This window comes from Panthera uncia, chromosome D1, assembly GCF_023721935.1.
Source record: "Panthera uncia isolate 11264 chromosome D1, Puncia_PCG_1.0, whole genome shotgun sequence".
Lineage (NCBI taxonomy): Eukaryota > Metazoa > Chordata > Mammalia > Carnivora > Felidae > Panthera > Panthera uncia.
In genome coordinates, this window is record NC_064808.1 from 57,814,243 (window position 1) to 57,835,276 (window position 21,034).

Below are 21,034 nucleotides of genomic sequence, written 5' to 3' on the forward strand. Positions count from 1 at the left end.
AGAACAAATGGAGGGTTGCTGGAGGAGGTAGAGGGAGGGATGGGCTAAATAGGTGATGGGTATTAAGGAGGGCATGTGGCGTGATAAGCACTGGGTGTTGTATGTAAGTGATGAATCACTAAATTCTACCCCTGAAACCAATATTACCCTACGTTAACTAACTAGAATTTAAATAAAAACTTGAAGTCCAAAAAAAAAAAAAAAAAAAAAAGAAAAAAAATGTATTGAATTAGAGATGAATGCACTAAATGCCACTGAACTGTTCATTTTAAAATAGTTAATTTTATGTTATGCAGGTTTCACCTCAATAAATTAGTACTTACAGTTAAAATTTTAAAACACTATAAAATTTCCACATCAGAAATAAAGCAGAGGGCATTTCTATATTCATATAATTTTTATTAAAATAATATATTTAAAGCATTCTTAGTCTAAGTGGCAAGGTCACAATGTCTTGTGACAGTGGTCAGAGTACGAAGTGAGCATAATCACAGAGAATGTATTAGAAATGTGACTGTAATTACAAATATCCTTGTCATAAACACTACACAAATAAGTGAAGGTACAACTACTTAATTTCTTAAAATGCAGTGGTCCTTGAGGAGAATTACTTGGAATAATGTACAACTCATGAATTTATCACAATCACCTTTGCAGTACAGCTACATGGAAAAACCCTTATTGTCTTTACTATAATATATGGTTTCCTTACAGAAAAGGATGGTGCCTTCTGACTTTTCCCATAAAACTAGCATGGTGCACTGGTACATATTATTACTCAGGAAATATTTGTTGAGCTAAATTAAACTGCTTCACTTTGTAACAAGACTCAGGGTACGATTCCTCTCAAATCTGATGCCATTTGAAATTATGCCCACATAACTATAGCCAAGGAATAACTTTAAAGCCCTAGGGTGAAAGAACTCTGGAGTCTGTGAGACCTATATTTAAATCTCAGTTTGGTCCCCTACTGATCAAGTACATTAATTTTGGTGAATTACGTAGCCTGCCTGAACTTTGCCTCTTTGGGGGCAAGTTTCCTCATTTGCAAAATGGGGATGATGATAATTTCCAGGGCATGGCAGGTAAGGATGGTGATGGTAAAAGAAGCAGCTAACACTTAATTGTGTTCTTACATTTGCCTAGCATTTTGCATGTGCATAATATGAAGAATAATTTCCTCTAATCATTAAACCAGTCCATCAGGGTATTATTATTTTTTTTCTTTAGGTTATTGCTATTCAGAGCTGTCAGCACAGAGCTTGATGCAGGGCTCCAACTCATGAACTGCAAAATCATGACCTGAGCCAAAGTTGGACACAACCAACGGAGCCACCCAAGCAGCCCAGTTATTGCTATTCTTATTTACAAATGAGAAAATGGATGATTAGAAATCTGTCCAAAGTCATATGTGTGTGTAGCTGGTGGGTAGGCCAGGATTTGAAAAAGAGCCTATGGTCTAACAACCACAGAACTTGACACATAATAAAGGCTCAATAAATGGAAGCTATTATAATTATTTTTTAAACTACTACATCAATCTAAATTATGATTAGGAGGGGCACCTGGGTGGCTCAGTCGGTTAGCTGATTTCAGCTCAGGTCATGATCTCATGGTTGTGAGATTGAGCCCCATGGTGGACTCGGTCCTGGGCATGGAGCCTGCTTAAGATTCTCTCTCTCGGGAGAAGCCAAGATGGTGGAACAGCATGGAAGGGTTTTTTTTGCATCTCGTGTCCATGAAATACTGCCAGATCAACACTCAACCATCCTGTACACCTAGAAAACTGATTTGAGGATTAACACAACAATCTGCACAACCTGAACCACAGAACTCAGCAGGTACACAGAGTAGAGAGGTGAACTTGGGGAGAGAGAAGCTGGGGAGGGCAGGGAGCTGTTTTTGCTTGCAGAGAGAAAATGGAGAAGGTGGGGAGGGGGGAGGATATGGAAAAGCACCCCCCCCACCGCCAAAAGCAGCTGGAGAGAAGGTGGAAAAGTGGAAACAGCCACAGGGACTGAACTAAAAAGGGAAAAAGGAGAAAGGAGAGGGTTTAAATTCCACTAAGACTCTATAAACAGGGGGAGCACAGAGTCTGAAACTCCGTAGCTTGATACCTGGCAGTGCTCTGGTGGGAAGGGCAAATCCCCAGGAGCAGAGTGAAGTCCGGTTGGTTCTTGGGCCACATGGGAATAGGCAGTTCTCCTGAAGGGAGAACATTTGGTAGAGGCTGTGCAGAACCCCCACCAGCAAAGGTACCAGCAGACCTTGGAGAACAACCACATTCACTGGTGCTGGAACAAAGTCGCTAAGGGTGAACCCTGGTGCCAGATGTGTGTTATGTTTTTCCATAATTCCTAAAATACTGTTGCTACACGACCGTGTGAACTTTTTCTGGGGCAGGCTGGCACCAAGCCACAGTCTCTGGGCATTGGCAGCAGCATGGTCCTGCGAACGTTCCTGGGTGCAGCCGGCACCCAGCCAATGCCCAGTGAGACCCTCTCCCAGAAAGTCTGAGTGGGACAAAGCCGCAGTCCCTCAGAAGTGAGGGGTTGGGAAACAGCTGCATCTGAGATAAAACTCAGGAGGGAGGTGCTGCCTGGCAACCTGATGGCTTGGTCATGGACAGTATAAAAGTGGGGAGTGGACAGAAGCCAGAGACAAAGGACAGGTGCATGATTGCTGATCTGGGAGAAAAGAGTTTCGATACTAGAGACTGGGTAGCTGGGTGAAGCCATTTTCACCCCTCCCACACATGCGCATACACACCTATCAAGCACCACAACAATCCACCCCAGTAAGCTAAGCAGTGCCATCTAGTGGAGAATGGAGCCATTACACTACTGAGCCCCGCCCAACTGGGCCAACATAGCTCTTCAGGAACACAAGTCTCTCCACCTGCTTAGTTTACAGACTATAAATTGATTCACAGTCTGACTTCTAAAGAAAATGATGTAATTTCAATCATATTTTGGTCTGTTTGCTGGTCCATCTATTCAATTTTCTTTTTTCTCTCTTTTTCATTTCTTTTCTTTTCTTGAATACAGAAAGAGAAAAAATTATTTTTACTTTCAATTTTTATTAAAAATATTTTTATTTTTTTCTACTATATTTTTTACTTTTTTGTAAATTTCTCAAATTCTATTTTACTTCCATCATTTCATTTTATTCTACTTCACTCAATTCATTTTTTCAAATTTTCAAACATTTTTCTTTTTTTTCTTCCCCTTTTCCTCTAATCTATCAAGCTCCTTTGAACAACCAGACTAAAACACACCTAGGATCTGGCATCATTTATATGATTTGTGTGTGTGTGTGTGTGTGTGTGTGTGTGTGTGTGTGCTGTTTTTAATTTTTTTAATTTTAATTTTTTTTACCTTATGAACTCCTTTTCTCCCCTGAAAATGATGAAATGAAGGAATTTACCCCAAAAGAAACAGCAGGAAGAAACGACAGCCAGGGACTTAACACAGATATAAGCAAGATGTCTGAACCGGAATTTAGAATTATTGTAATAAGAATACTAGCTGGGGTCTGAAAATAGACTAGAATCCCTCTCTGCAGAGACAAAAGAAGTAAAAGCTAGTCAGGATGAAATTTTAAAAAATGCTATAACTGAGCTGCAATCTCAAATGGCTGCCACAGTGGCAAAGATGGATGAGGCAGAGCAGCGAATCAGTGATACAGAGGACAAATTTGTGGAGAATAATGAAGCAAGAAAAAGGGAGGAAAATAAGGCAAAGGAGCACGATTTAAGAATTAGAGAAACCAGTGACTCATTAAAAAGGAACATCAGAATCATAGGAGTCCCAGAAGATGAAGAGAGAGAAAAAGGGGTAGAAGTGTTATGTGAGCAAATCATAGCAGAAAACTTTCCTGACCTGGGTAAAGACAAAGACAACAAAATCCAGGAAGCACAGAGGACTCCCATTAGATTCAACAAAAACCAACCATCAATAAGGCATATCATAGTCAAAATCACAAAATACTCAGGCAAGGAAAGAATCATGAAAGCAGCAAGGAAAAAAAAAGTCCTTATCCTAGAAGGGAAGACAGATCAGGTTTGCAGCAGACCTATCCGCAGAAGCTTGGCAGGCCAGAAAGGAGTGGCAGGATATATTCAATGTGCTGGAACAGAAAAATATGCAGTCAAGAATTCTTTATCCAGCAAGACTATCATTCAAAATAGGAGAGATTAAAAATTTCCCAAACAAAAATTAAAGGAGTTTGTGACCACTAAACCAGCCCTGCAAGAAATTTTAAGGGGGACTCTCTGAGGGGAAAAAAGATGAAAAAAAAAAAGAGAGAGAGAGAGAGAGACCAAAAGCAACAAAGACTAGAAAGGACCAGAGAACACCACCAGAAACTTCCAACTCTACAAGAAACATAATGGCAATACATATCTCTCAGTACTCACTCTAAATGTCAATGGACTCAATCCTCCAAACAAAAGACATACGGTAGCAGAATGGATAAGAAAACAAGATCCATCTATATGCTGTTTATAAGAGACCCACTTTAGACCTACAGACACCTTCATATTGAAAGTAAGGGGATGGAGAACCATTTATCATGCTAATGGTCAACAAAAGAAAGCTGGAGTAGCCATACTTATATTAGACAATGTAAACTTTATTTATTTATTTTTTAACGTTTATTTACTTTTGAGACAGAGAGAGACAGAGCATGAATGGGGGAGGGTCAGAGAGAGAGAGGGAGACACAGAATCTGAAACAGGCTCCAGGCTCTGAGCTGTCAACACAGAGCCCAACGCGGGGCTCGAACTCACGAACCGTGAGATCATGACCTAAGCCGAAGTCAGACGCTTAACCAACTGAGCACCCAGGCGCCCCAGACAATGTAGACTTTAAAATAAAGACTAATAAGAGATGAAGAAGGGCATTATATCATAATTAAGGGATCTATCCACTAAGAAGACCTAACAGTTGTAAACATTTATACTCCAAATGTGGAATATATAAATCAATTAACCACAACATAAAGAAACTCATTGATAATACTACCATAATAGTATGGGACTTCAACACCCCACTTGCAACAATGGACAGATCATCTAAACAGAAAGTCAACAAGGAAACAATGGCTTTGAATGACACACTGACCGGATGGACTTAACAGATATATTTAGAACATTTCATCCTAAAGCAACAGAATATACATTCTTCTCCAGTGCACATGGAATGTTCTCCAGAATAGATCACATACTGGGACACAAATCAGCCCTCAACAAGTACAAAAAGATCGAGATTATACTGTGCATATTTTCAGACCACAACACCATGAAACCTGAAATCAACCATAAGAAACAATTTGGAAAGATAAAAAATACTTGGAGACTAAAGAATATCCTACTGAAGAATGAATGGGCGAACCAAGAAGTTAAAGAGGAATTAAAAAGTACATGGAAGCCAATGAAAATGATAACACCACAGCCCAAATCTCTGGGACACAGCAACGGTGGTCATAAGAGGGAAGTATATAGCAATCCAGGCCTTCCTAAAGATGGAAGAAAGGTCTCAGATACACAACCTAACCTTACACGTTAAAGAGTTGGAAAAGGGACAGCAAATAAAACCCAAAGGCAGCAGAAGACAGGAAATAATAAAGACTGAGCAGAAATCAATGCTATCAACCAAAAGAAACAGTAGAACAGATCAATGAAACCAGAAGCTGGTTCTTTGAAAGCATTAAAAAAATTGATAAACCACTAGCCACTTTGATCAAAAAGAAAAGGGGAAAGGATCCAAATAAATAAAATCAAGAATGAAAGAGGAGAGATCACAACCAACACAGCAGAAATACAAACAATAATATCAGAATATTATAAGCAATTATACGCCAATAAAATGGGCAATCTGGAAGAAATGGACAAATTCCTAGAAACATATAAACTACCAAAACTGAAACAGGAACAAATAGAAAATATGAACAGACCCATAACCAGTAAAGAAATCTAATTTGTAATCAAAAATATCCCAAAAAACAAGAGTCCAGGGCCAGATGGCTTTCCAGAGAAATTCTACCAAACATTTAAGGAAGAATTAACACCTATTCTCTTGAAGCTGTCCCAAAAAACAGAAATGGAAGGAAAACTTCCAAACTCTTTCTATGCATCCAGCATTATCTTGATTCGAAAACCAGTAAACCACTAAAAAGGAGAACTATAGACCAATTTCCCTGATAAACATACATGTAAAAATCCTCAATAAGACATTAGCCAACCAGATCCAATAGTACATTAAAAAATTATTCACCATGACCAAGTGAGATTTATACCTGGGATGCAGGGCTGGTTCAATATCCACAAAATAATCAATGTGATTCATCACATCAATAAAAGAAAGGACAAGGACCACATGATCCTCTCAATAGATACAGAGAAAGCATTTGACAAAATACAGCATCCTTTCTTGATAAAAAACCCTCAGGAAAGTAGGGTAGAAGGATCATACCTCGAGATCATAAAAGCCATTCGTATGAAAGACCCACGCTAATATCATCCTTAATGGGGAAAAACTGAGAGCTTTCCTCCTAAGGTAAGGAACAAGACAGGGATGTCCACTCTTGCCACTGTTATTCAACATAGTATTGGAAGTCTTAGCCTCAGCAATCAGAAAACGCAAAGAAATAAAAGGCATCCAAATCAGCCAGGAGAGGTCAACCTTTCACTCTTTGCAGATGACATGATACTGACTATGGAAAACCCAAAAGATTCTACCAAAAAACTGCCAGAACTGATTGATGAATTCAGCAAAGTTGCAGGATATAAAACAAATGCACAGAAATCTGTTGCATTCCTATACACCAATAATGAAGCAACAGAAAGAGAAATCAAGGAATCGATCCCATTGACAATTGCACCAAAACCCATAAAATACCTAGGAATAAATCTAACCAAAGAGGTGAAAAATCTATACGCTGAAAACTACAGAAAGCTTATGAAAGAAATTGAAGAAGACACAAAAAATGGAAAAAGATTTCATGCCCCTGGATAGGAAGAACAAATATTGCTAAAATGTCAATCTACATACTCAAATACAATCTACATATTCAATGCAATACCTATCAAAATAACACCAGCATTCTTCACAGAGCTAGAACAAACAATTCCAAAATTTGTATGGAACCAGAAAAGACCCTGAATAGCCAAAGAAATGTTGAAAAAGAAAACCAAAGCAGGAGCATCACAATCCCGTACTTCAAATTGTATTACAAAGCTGTAATCATCAAGATAGTAGGGTACTGTCACAAAAACAGACACTCAGATCAACAGAACAGAATACAGAACCCAGAAATGGACCCACAAACTTATGGGCAACTAATCTTTGACAAAGCAGGAAAGAATATCCCGATGAAATAAAGACAGTCTCCTCAGCAAGTGGTGCTGGGAAAACTGGACAGCGACATGTAGAAAAATGAACCTGGACCACTTTCTTACACCATACACAAAAATAAACTCAAAATGGATGAAAGACCTATATGTAAGACAGGAAGCCATCGAAATCCTTGAGGAGAAAACAGGCAAAAACCTCTCTGACCTTGGCCACAGCAACTTCTTACTCAACACGTCTCCAGAGGCAAGGGAAACAAAAGCAAAAATGAACTACTGGGACTTCATCAAAATAAAAAGCTTCTACACAGCGAAAGAAACAATCAGCAAAACTTAAAGGCAACCAATGGAATGGGAGAAAATATTTGCAAACAACATATCAGATAAAGGGTTAGTATCCAAAATCTATAGGAACTTATCAAACTCAACCCCCAAAAAACAAAGAATCCAGTGAAGAAATGGGCCAAAGACATGAATAGACACTTCTCCAAAGAAGACATCCAAATGGCCAACTGACACATGAGAAAATGTCCCACATCACTCATAATTAGGGAAATACAAATAAAAACCACAATGAGATACCACCTCACACCTGTCAGAATATCTAACATTAACAACTCAGGCAACAACAGATGTTGGTGAGGATGCAGAGGCAGAGGATCTCTTTTGCATCATTGGTGGGAATGCAAGCTGGTGCAGCCACTCCGGAAAACAGTATGGAGGTTCCTCAAAAATTAAAAATAGAAGTACCCTATGACCCAGCAATTGCACTACTGGGCATCTATCCAAGGGATACAGGTGTGCTGTTTCGAAGGGACACATGCACCCCCATGTTCATAGCAGCGCTATCAACAATAGCCAAAGTATGGAAAGAGCCCAAATGTCCTTCGATGGATGAATGGATAAAGGAAATGTGGTGTATATATATACAATGGAGGTTTTACTCGGCAATCAAAAAGAATGAATCTTGCCATTCACAACTACGTGGATGGAACTGGAGGGTATTATGCTAAGCGAAATTAGTCAGAGAAAGATAAATATCATATGACTTCACTCATATGAGGAATTTAAGATACAAAACAGATGAACATAAGGGAAGGAAAGCAAAAATAATATAAAAACAGGGAGGGGGACAAAACATAAGAGACTCTTAAATATGGAGAACAAACAGAGGGTTACTGGAAGGGTTGTAGAAGGGGGGATGGGCTAAATGGGTAAGGGGCATTAAGGAATCTACTCCTGAAATCACTCTTGCACTATATGATAACTAACTTGAATGTAATTTAAAAAAAATAAATTAAATTTTTAAAAAAGATAATCTCTCTCCCTCTCCCTGTGCCCCTCCCCTGCTCAGTCTCTTTCTCTCTCTCTCTCAAAAAAAAATTATGAGTAGAAGAGAAGAACATCACCACAGATCCATTTTCTATTTGAAAAAAGTAAAAGGAAAGGGAAATATACTCAAAATAGAAGTAGTAGTTCAGAAAAGAGAAATCCTCTGATTGGGAAATAGAGGCAAAACATATATAATTTTCCACTGCTAAAAGGAAAAAGATACATTTTATGATCAACCATCCCATGGCCAGAGGGGTGAGAGAAGTGAGAATAAGAACGTAAGTAAATCCAACAGCCTAGCTCATGGCTTGAGACGCAGAAAGGTATCTAAGGGTAATTTTTATTAAGTCCAAGGAGATTTTAGATATATATATATATATCTCCAAGGAAAACATTGGCTTTGAAGCATTTACAATCATCTGAAAAAAATTACTTTTAAATCTAAGAGAAAGGAACTATGGATTAAATTAAGCAGTGATTAATAACAGTTAAGTTTGGAAAAAATTGCCATTTTATCCCCTGGTGCTTTTAATTCTGAAAATCTGTTGCTAATTACATATTTATAAATATAGACAATAATTTTAGTTTCTTCTTGTGCTTGGCTGTTTTAACTTGTTTTTATTTTTTATTTATTTAGGTATGTTCTTAATTATCTCATAAGAAATCTGGCTATCTGAACCACAAAGCTATTTATGAGGTACTGCAATGCTTCTAGTAATAGCTGAAGGAAATAAACAACTTTCTGATTTCTGACTTATATAAGAACAAAAACACCAAGCACACAAAAAAGTGTGTTGAATGATAACAGACTGGAGGTAAAGCAGAGGCTGATGACTATGTTCCACAGACAGGGACACAGTCTACACAAATGTTTGCTAGCAGAGGGAAGGAGGAAGACAGGGTGAGAAGGGTAAGAAGGGGAAAATAGGGGATTCAAAAAGAGCCACACAAAGAAATCCTGATATGAGGAGATGCTAATTAAAGTAGTCTGGTGGTAATGCAGATTTTATGCAAGGCAATACATACCAAGAAAGACATGGTCAAACACTTACTTCAATCCTTTGTAGAACAACCTCTTGTAGTCAACATTTATTCTACTGATATTTTCTTTTGTAAGACGTTCAATGGAAAATAACTGGCCCACTTGCTGAAAACCAGGAGCTCTGCTTTGGACATACTGCCTATCAAAACTTGGCAACCAAAAAATCTGTAAGGAGAAAAAGGAAGTCTTTAGTGGATAATCAGCTCTCTAGGTACAAACAGCCTCATTCCAGCACTGGTAACAGTCTATAGAGAGTAGAGAGAGATTCTAGTCCTTGGTGAAAGAGTCAACGTGGCCTAATACCATCCAATGAACTCTTATGATGGGACTTTCACCAGGGTTGTTCTGGAGTGAGATTTCTTAAAGTTAATATCCTGAGTCAAGGGCCCATTGTGTTCAGATAGCCCCACACTAGCCAAAGTGGATGAGGAGTTGGTAGGTGCAGATGAAAGGTAGGAATCCTATTTCCTCCAGCTGATAATGCTAAAAATCATCTTTGAGAGGGGTCATTTCCTGTCAATGGGGAATACTATTATGACTCATCTGTGGAAATAGTTCCATTTGCAAGAAGACACATTTGTTTCACTCAGCACTCTACCATATTTTAATAACTTAAGAGATTTGGAATGATTGCCCAAGTGCAGAGAGTTGCTTCTGAAAAACATGATGAACAAATCTCTGCTCAAATAAGAACCAGCTCTTTCTTCTGTACCATTAATTAAAGTCAAATCCTCAAAGCCTTAGTGCTATCCAGGCCCCTTCTAATAGTTCTATGCTAGTGATGGTGCAGGTTACATTGTATAGTCATTACACACATACTTTTTTTTAACAGAGTGCTGTTATTTCATTTGGTTTGGAGTAGCAAACAGCTTCTGTGTTTTTCCCCACTGAGATAAATTTAACTGGGTCATTCTTAGATTGCCACGTGTAGCTACATAAGAAACAATCTCTATTTCTACAGATAGCAAAATTATTTAGACATCCCAGGGAAGATCTACAAGCTAGGTCAGGTTCAATTGCTATGCTCCTGGGACATGCTACCCACCTCCCAACCTCTACCATAAATAATGAGACAGACATACCAGATGTTGCTCAATTTTAGAGGCAAGGATCACGCTTACTACATGGCGAATATACGTGTGTCTGAGAGGATGTTTTCGTGGAGGGGTATTAAGATCAAATATCACAAATTTTTTTTCCTTCTGTGCAAGTTCCAATAAGTCAGTTAGTTTTGGAATCCTCTGATTTTCTGCTTTTTCACGATCAGCCCTTGATAGGGGTTTCATGTGGTAAAATGGTTTAAACTAAAAACAAATACATCAGAGAATACATTGGCTCCTATCAAAAGCAATTTCCAATTCTCCTGCTAGATAGCCCCACACCCAGGCCTATCCCCACGTTGCTCCATTATCATCCAACCCACCAGATCCTCTGAAATACTGGTCCTGAAATAACAGTTGCCAAGGAGAGAAATTGAATGTAATCTTAATAGGTAATTACGGTATTTGGAATGATTTCTTCTACGCTGTAGAACATGTCATATTTGCATGGAAAGTCCTTAATATTTTTGTCCTGACCTTCCTTTTCAGACTTTTTTCTATAACTTGAGGTAATACAATCTCTTTTTATAAAAGTCACACTGGTTTCCCACATTTGCTCTCACTTTTCTAGTTATGTGTAATGGAAAAACAGGGTTTGGTTTAAGATTAAATTGGATTCAATCCCAGCTCTATCACTCATTGGTTTTCCTTGCCGTATCCACCTGTTAAATCTTATCCTAAACCTACAAAGCCCAGCTTAAACGCTACCCCCTTCATGAAGCCTTCCTTAAATATTCCTGAGCTAAAAAGACTTTGATGGTATTAAATTCCAAAAACTCATTTTTATGCCTCAGTTGTATATTTCATTTTGCCTTCTATTTATGTCTTAGGCCAGATTCAAATTTTTACTTCATATGCTTCTTTCTGTGTAACTGTGGTAAAACCATTTAAATTCTCAAAGTTTTCATTGCCCAAACTATAAAATGGGGATGTGGAGAGGTAACCTATGTATTTCTCAGGATTATTTTGAATATTAAATATGATAAAATATTTACAAGTTCTATAAGCGTGTCTAGTACATAGAAAAGTGCACAATTCACATTAGTTCCCTCACTCTCTACTGCTCCTACTGGAGTGTACCTTCCTTATGGCAGGAATTGTCATATATTCTTTGCAATATTTTTCAAAGAATTTCATTTTATACCTCAGTCCATACATCTATTAGCTATATTAAATTTAAAAATGGCTACTTTTATAGTCATTTGTTTATTTTAGATAATTTGTGGGTGAAGTCAGTGATAAAAGGCTATCTCTAAGAAGGAAACAGGACATGGGTCCTTTTCTCAAGACTCAAGTAATATCTTTTTCTACACGACTTTATCTTCATTCTCATTCTCACCCTAGATTTCTATTTCTTCCCCTTCCCCTGACCTCCCTCTTTTCAGCAAAGAAATCATCATATTGCACAGTATCATCAAACTAGAACAGAAGCCAGATCATAGAAGTTGAATTAAGTCATGGTCTAGACCTCAGTTGAGGTCTATTATTAAGGGCCTTCTTAATCCTCAGGAAAATAAAAAATTTGCCTCAGAATTCAAGAGTTTGGTAGATTCTTCCAGATATAGAACTGATTTCACTTAATTATTAGACCTTCATGTGGGGAAAACTTAAAAGAGCAGAAAGAGAAACACCAAGACAGAACTGAAATAAATCAGCTGTGCATAATTTTTAAAATGTCCCTGAATGAGCAAAAAGAATAAGAAATACTCTATGGAAGGACATTTATAAAGCCTTTTCTTTTTTTTTTTTTTAATATGTGAAATTTATTGTCAAATTGGTTTCCATACAACACCCAGTGCTCATCCCAAAAGGTGCCCTCCTCAATACCCATCACCCACCCCCCATCAACCCTCAGTTTGTTCTCAGTTTTTAACAGTCTCTTATGCTTTGTAAAGCCTTTTCTTTAAGGATAAAGTAAACAAAAAAATTTTTAAAAATAAATTTTAAACAATAGGGTTTAAAACAGGATTCCAGCAAGCTTTAAATAGTAATTTGGGGTAGGTCTAACAGCAGAAGCAAATTGAGCCTCTTATTTTTGGTACATAAAATAGGAGACTTAGAAAAATAAACTGGAACGGGACAAAACCAGTTTAGACTATCTCCAACAAGTTGTTGAACATTTTTTTTAAAGCCCTAGAAAACAACAAGCTAGAAATGGAAACAAACTTGTGGTTCTCCACATAAAAACAACACTAAAAATGTCCTCATTCTCTATGCTTATGCTTAGAGAAATTACAAGTAGGAGAATCCAATGTACCCTATTGGTAAGAAATGGAACAATTATCCAAAATCTGCCTAACGATACCACTTAAAGGGAAACGCTACTACCCAACATGAGATTCTGAAGATAACTATATATAAATATAGATGAACAATATAGCTTCTTGTTGATACTGGTGCCACTACCTTTACTATTAATACCACTACCATGGAAAATCAGACTGCTCAAAGTACCAAAACTATTCAAGTAGTGGGAATTTCTAACCATCTTAAATCCTTTTCCATGTCCCAACCTATAACTGTTACTTTTGTCAGAACTCTTCCTTCCCTATGGCACTTTCCTATAAATTTCATCATTAGGAATCTACTGTGCAAAAAGACCCACCAGAAGAAATATACTGCAGATAAAATATTTTCAGGAGTTGCAGAAAATTCTACTTCACATTATCAAATTATAGCATGGACATTAGTATATTAATTCCAAAACAAGCAAATAACGGGGCACAGAACTAGAACCCCATGAGGGGAAATGACAGAATAATTGAGAGTCAAACCAGTAAGGGTTCATATTGACTCTCTTGACACTGTTGCCTAAAATCCTCTTAATGCTGAAGTTAAGGAAGATCTAAGCCAACTATAACAGATTTAATAAAATAAGGATTAATTATCCCTTGCTTTAGTCCAAGCAAAATGTCTGTTTTGCCTGTTTAAAAAAAGAAAACCCAAAACTGAGATGGTAGAAGATACAGATTCGTCCCACATCTGTAAGCTATTAGCCAAAGAGTTATATACCTCATTTTCTAGTACTGCCTAATGCAAATACAATCTCTTTGGCCCTATCTCTACTTTCTTTCCTGTTTTAGCTGATGAAGACAATCAATATGTATTGCCTTCACCAGGGAACAATCAACAATTTACCTGGAAAATTATGCCTTAGACATTTACTGAAGCCCCATCCTACTTTTCTCAAGTGTTAAACCAAGATCATAGGGATATGCAATAAGACATATTGAAATTGCAAGATCAACTACATATTCATGAAGCTTCTAAAAAAATTTTTTTAGGGGCACCTGGGTGGCTCACTGACTCGATTTCAGCTCAAGTCATGATCTCGTAGTTTTGTAAGTTCAAGCCCTGCTTCAGGCTCTGGGCTGGCAGCACAGAGCCTGCCTGCGATTCTCTCTCTCCCTTCTCTATGTCCCTCCCTTACTCATGCCTGTCTCTTTCAAAAATGAAATAAAATAAACTTAAAATTAAAAAAATAAAAGAAAAAGAAATTTTAATTCTACAAAGTAACAGTTCATTATCCAGGGTTCAGCAAACTTATTCTGTGAAGGGCCAGACACTAAGTATTTTTTACTTTGTGGGTCATACAGTCTCTGTCACAACTACTCAACTCTGCTTCTATAGTGCAAAAACAGCAAAAGACAATTCATAATGAATAAGCATGGCTGTGTTCCAAAAAAAAACACTTTATTTATGGACCCTGAAATTTGAGTTTTATATCATTTTTACAGGTCATGAAACATTTTTCTTTTGACTTTGTTCAACCATTTAGAAATGTAAAAACAACTCTTATGAGCTCACAGGCTGTACAAAAATAGCCAGTGGCTGGATTTGTACAACAAGCCATAGTTTGCCAACACTTGATCTAGACCATGATATACTGGCTGAGGAAGGACATATCTAATGAGAGATACAAATTATCCAAGGCCAAACACTAAGGACAATTAAATAATTTCTGGAATTAAGTGGATGTTGTGGAGTATATACAACAGACTGTTTTGAAACAGACCTCTCTGTATGATTAGACTTAAACATTTTGGAACCATTTTCACAAAACATGGAAACCAAAAAGACCTTCAGTAATCTCAAAATATTTCTTCAACAATCATCTTTGCTGATCTTCTAGATCATAATAAACATTTCCTTTTGAAAGTACACAGAAGGGGAGGCCATGGTCTAAAAGTATTAGTAAGCTGTAATAACAAAGACTCATTGCCTATTAATACCCATTGATCCAGTATTGAGGTTTTTTATCTTTGCTTCAGAAGAAAATGCAGTCCTGGTCAAATTAGTCTAAGAATCTTCAGATGCTATACTAGTTTCATCTTTCTATTTTATGGAAACACATTCCATACAATCTCTGTTGTTAACCAAAAATACCCAATGTTTTATGTCAGTTAATTAATTATGAAATAGTCATTTTCTTTTCTTGTATTGCCATTCACCAATATAACACTCTTCATACAGCAACTGTATTATCCTACCAAAGGAGAATCTCCTAATTTCTGTAATTTGAGAACTTTCCATGCTTGGAACAAACCTTTTGTGTGCTCCTATACCAAATCTTGATCTAATATTGTTTACTGACAGGTTTTATCTTAACAATTAAAAAAGATAATAATAAATGGATTATGCACCTTCTTCATAATAAACTGATTTTTCCAGATTCTCTCACAAAGTCTCAAATTTATTACCAGTTATCAAATTGGCTTGAGCGGCCAAAATTAGGGCCTTCTCTAGGGCACGTGAGAAGTTTTTTTACCTTTTTAGTTATCTGTATTAAACATGAATAACAAATACACAAACTACTGGGTGCCCTGAAGCTTCCCAAATAAGTTGCTGTCCTAAAGGTAGAGGTCCACAGTAAAGAGACATTAGAAGAAATACTTTAGCAGATCATTATACTAAACAAAATGCTCTAAAACCCTTAGACAAGGGCCTTTTATAAAGAACAAAGACCAATCTACGGGTTTAGGAATTCCATCATTAATACACAAAATTTGGCCCCCAATTCTGAAAAGAAACACTACAACTAATCAGGTTGCCAGATTCATGGTGGCTACCTTGTAGCACCAGTTAACCTTTTTTTCAAAAATTTTTTAAATGTTTGTTTAGAGCATGAGCAGGGGAGGGGCAGGGAGAGAGGGAGAGGGAGAGAGAGAGATTGAGAATCCCAAGCAGGCTCCACACTATCAGCATGAAGCCCAGCGCGGGGCTTGAACTCATGAACCATGAGATCATGATTGGAGCTGTACCAAGAGTCAGACACTTAACCGACTGAGCCACTCAGGTGCCCCACACCAGTTAACTTCCAATGGATACTTCCCCAAAATCTTCATGACACAATTCATTACAGTAGGGATAAATTGGCTGCAATATCAAACACTGATAAGGTAACTATTCTATGACATCAGAAGTAGGACCAGTTCTTTCCCCACCTGTAACCAACATAATCCTGGAAAAACTATAAAGTGAGAAATGAATTGGAACTTTGCACCAAAGGGCCCTTTGAGGTTCTCTAACATGGTTTTGTACAGTGTCTTCCCTCTGTGGACTATGAATTTATACTAGTAACCATGTTTACTTTTTGGTTGGGCTAAAGCATTTCCTTATTGAATAGTCACTGCAACTTAAAATAGCTTTAAAAACTATGACTATTTTTTGGTATTTATCCTATTTGGTATTCTCTCAGATTTTTGGATCTGTGGTTTGATGTCTGTCACTAATTTTGGGAGATTTTCAACCATTATTACTTCAAATATTTTTTCTTCTCCATTTGGTATTCCTACTACACGTATGTTAATACCTTTTGTAATTTTCCCCATAATTCTTGGCTATTGTGTTCTTTTCAGTTATCTCTTTGTGTTTCAGTTTGGGAAGTTTCTGATGATGTAACTTCAAGATTACTGATTCTTTCTTCATCTGTGTCCATGCTACTGATAAGCTCATCAAAGGCATTCTTCATTTCACTTAAATATTTTTTATTTCTAGGCTTTCAATTCTTAGAATTTTCATCTCTCTGCTTACATTACTTATCTTTTCTTGCATGTTGTCTACTTTTTTCATTAAAGCTATTAACATAGCCTACTTTTTCCATTAGATCTATTAGCATATTAATCATAGTTATTTAAAATTCTCTAATAATTCCAAAATCTGTGTTATATCTGGGCACTTTTTTTTGTCTCTTCATATTGTGCTTTATCTTGTCTTAGTATCTTAAAATTTTTTTGTTGGAAACTGGACATGATGTCATGGATATGAGGGACTGAGATAATTATGTTTTTATATAGCTATAGGTACTAGAGGATTCAGTTTCTGTGTTTTGTTTTGTTTCCTCTCCTATTGTCTTTGGATTCCTTAAGAGCTCCTTCTTAGACAAAGTATGTTTTGCAGCCCTCTCAGTTGTAACCCACTATTATTATATTGAAGCCCTATTCATGTGGTGATAAGGTGTTGGGAAAAGGAAGCATTCTACAATCTTATGATTAAATCTTGGCTTTTACTGAGTGTAAGTTCCAGAAGCATTTCCTAGTCTTTTTTTTCTCTACCCTTACATGAGACAGGAAGATTAGAGTGAACTGGAGTTGACTAACTGCCCTTCCCACATGTTAGATAAGGTTCTGGAATAGTAGTTCTCCCTGAAGACTAGGGCTTTGCAATGAAGAACACTCAGGATGTTATTTCAAAAAAGTTACTTTTCTCCTCCTGCTGCCCAAAACAGAAGTTTTTTCCCCAGTCCTCACTATGAAAACCTGATGGGAGTCCTTGGAGGCAAAATGGGAGTCTATATAAAACTGGGTCCCCAAGAGTTTTTAATTCTCAAACTAGTCCACACTCAGCCTCCAGCATTAATCAAAATTACCAATAACTTAAACTGTTCCTAGCAGTTCTTGGCCCCAGTGGCTTCTGCTTCTAGTAAACTGATCTTGGCTGTGATTCTCTGTACTCACCTTTCTCTCTAGATTGAGTGTCTCTGTCCAGAGTGATGGTTTGCCCTGTGATTTCAATTCTTTTATGGATCTAAAAAAGGCATTGATTTCCAATTTGTTTTGCGTTTTCTCTCTCTCTCTCTCTTTTTATAAGGATGGGAGTTAGCACTTCCAAGCTCTTTATGTGTTGTAGCTGAAATGAGAAGTCCTCTCTGATTAGATTTAGGGTTTTTTGTTTTGTTTTGTGTTTCTTTAAATATTGACCTTGTTTCTTGTGTCCATACTAAATTCACCTATTAGTTCTTGAATATTTTTTGTAGATTCCTTGGGATTTTTTACACCGGCAATAATGTCCCCTGCAAAGAGAAATAATTATATTTCTTCTTTTCCAGTCTGTATGCCTTCTTCCCTTATTGCACTGGCTAGGATTTACAATATGATGTTGAATAGGAGTGGTGAGACATTCTTCTTTTTTCCAAGTCTTAAGGAGAATAAGTTCATTCTTTCACCAATAAGTATGATGTTAGGTATATTACAGAATTATCTTTATCAAGTAAAGGTAGTTCCTTTATATTGTTAGTTCTCTGAGAGTTTTGATCAAGAATGGAAGTTAAATTTATGAAATGATTTTTCTTCATGAATTGAGATTATACATTTTCTTCTTTGTGTGTTAACGTGGTTAAATTAATTGATTTTCAACTATAAACCATGCATTGTCAGCATGATACCTCTTTGATCACAGTATATTATCATTTTTACATATTGCTAGATTCAGATTAACATTTTCTTAATGATTTTTATATCTGTATTCATGAGGTTTTATCAGTCTTGAGATTTCTTGAAAATGCCTTTTTATAGATTTGTTATAAGAGAAATTCTGGCCTCATAAAAATGTACTGGAGATTATTATTTTTTTATTTTATGGAAGAGAATTTAGAATTGGTATTATTTGTTTCTTGTGCATTTGGTAGAATTCACCAGTGAACACATCTACAAATTGGTTTCCTGTGGGATATTTTTAAACTACAAATTCAGTTTCTTGAATAGTCTTAAATAGGACTTAAATAGTCTTAAATAGGACTATTTAGGTTACATATTTCTTCCTGAGTGAGTTTTGGTAGCTTGTGTATTTCAAACAATTGTTCCATTTCACCTAAATTTTCATATTTATAAGCACAGCTGTTCATAGACAATGATGTGCTGCTAAATGCTTAACAAGGAGCTCTTGAGAAATAAAGAGATCTGACTGTAGTGCTTGTCAAGTTTTTGTTGGTTAAATACTATAACCATGCCTAATTTCATAACTGATGTAACAATTGGTTCCAAAAATTCTGAAATTTAATAATTGGCTCTTATGAACTAATATGAGCCAGCTCCACTATTACCAGTATTTCATTATTATCTTCTTTAATGTCTGGAGGATCTGAATGGATAAACCTTTACCTCTAATACTTGAAATTTGTGTCTTCTTTATGTCTTGGTCACTTAGTTAGAAGCTTATCAGTTTTGTTGATCTCTTCAAAGAATAAGTTTCTTTCACTGACATTTTCTATTTCTCTGTTTCCATTCCACTGGTTTCTGCTATTTATTACTTCTTTTCTTATTTTTGGTTTAATTCACTGTTATTTTTCTAGTGTCTTAAACAGGAAGCTTAGATTACTGATTTGAGACTCTTCATTCCTAATATAAGCAGATAATCCCAAGGGGGTTTTCCTCTAAGCATAACTTTAGTTGAATTCTACCAGTTTCAATACGTTCTATTTTCATTCAGTTCAAAATATTATCTAATTTCCTTTGAGATACCCTATTTTATCTAGGGTTTCTTAGAGCTATGTTTTTAAAAACATTTGGGAATATTTTTAAAGAACCAAAAAAATTCTGGAGCTGAAGAACTTAATAAATGAGATGAAGAATGTATTAGAAAACATTAGAAATAGAGCAAATCAAATGGAAGAAATAAGAAAGCTGAAAAACAGGAATCTTGAAATGATTCAGGTAGGAAAGAGACAGCTAAGACTTTTAAAAAGTGAAGAAACCCTATGAGAACTATCAGACTCCCTTAGAAGAGCCAAAATAAGAATAATGGGTATACCAGAAGAGAAAGGGGCAGAGAGTTTATTTAAAGAAATAACAGTGGAGGGGTGCCTGGGTGGCTCAGTTGGTTAAGCATCCAACTTCGGCTCAGATCATGATCTCGTGGTTCATGAGTTCAAACCCCGTGTCAAGCTCTGTGCTGACAGCTAGAGCCTGTAGCCTGCGTCTCCCTCTCTGGATTCTGTGTCTCCCTCTCTCTCTCTGCCCCTCCCGTGCTTGTGCTCGGTCTCTGTCTCTCAAAAATAAATTTTAAAAAATTAAAAAAAAAAAGAAATAACAGCGGAGGGGTGCCCAGGTGGCTCAGTCATTGAAGCATCGACTTTGTCTCAGGTCATCTGGAGTCTGCTTCAGATTCTGTGTCTCCCTCTCTCTTTACCCCTCCCCTGCTTGTGCTCTGTCTCTTTCAAAAATTAAAGACTAAGAGAAAGAAAGAAAGAAAGAAAGAGAGAGAGAGAAAGAAAGAGAGAGAGAGAGAGAGAAAGAAAGAAAGAAAGAAAGAAAGAAAGAAAGAAAGAAAGAACGAACGAACAGTGGAGAACTTCTCAAACCTATTGAAAGAGTTGGGACACAAAGTCCATGGAGCGAATACATCACCTTATTATCTCAATGCAAAGACCTTCTCCAAGACACATTATAATAAAGCTGTCAAAAGTCAATAATAAGGAAATGTGAGAGGCTGCCAAGAGTTTTTTTAAAGTAGCCTACAAAGGAACCCCTATTAGACTATGAGCAGATTTCCAGGCCAGAAGAGAGTGGAATGACATATTCAGGGTACTGAAAGATTGAAAACTGCCGGTCCAAAATACTTTATCCAACAAAGTTATCCTTCAGATATGAAGGAGAAATAAAGACTTTCCCAGACAAGCAAAAGCTAGTGGAGTTTACCACCACTAGACCTACCTTACAAAAAATGCTGAAAGGAGCTTGTCTACCTGAAATGACACATGTACACAAAAACTCTGAGTAAGGTGATACAAAGGCAGAATCAGAACACTAACTGTATTTTAGAATATGATGTTAAACAATTATAGCACAAAGGTTAAAGAAAAAGAGCATTAAAAATAACTATAGGGGCTCCTGGGTGGCTCAGTCGGTTGAGCGTCCGACTTCGGCTCAGGTCACGATCTCTCGGTCTGTGAGTTCGAGCCCCGCGTCAGGCTCTGGGCTGATGGCTCAGAGC

General features: G+C 36.9%; 1 protein-coding gene across 4 annotated transcripts in view; it reads right to left on the bottom strand.

Annotated features, from left to right (window-relative positions):
* Positions 1 to 21,034, bottom strand: part of GDPD4 (glycerophosphodiester phosphodiesterase domain containing 4) — a 177,455-nt gene that overhangs the window by 59,142 nt on the left and 97,279 nt on the right. For all 4 annotated transcript variants that reach the window (XM_049652732.1, XM_049652731.1, XM_049652726.1 and 1 more), the window contains exons 12-13: positions 10,808 to 11,029; positions 9,736 to 9,890 (exon numbers count right to left, since the gene is read on the bottom strand). In XM_049652732.1, the coding sequence (XP_049508689.1) occupies positions 9,736 to 9,890; positions 10,808 to 11,029 (377 nt within the window). The remainder of the gene's footprint in view (positions 1 to 9,735; positions 9,891 to 10,807; positions 11,030 to 21,034) is intronic.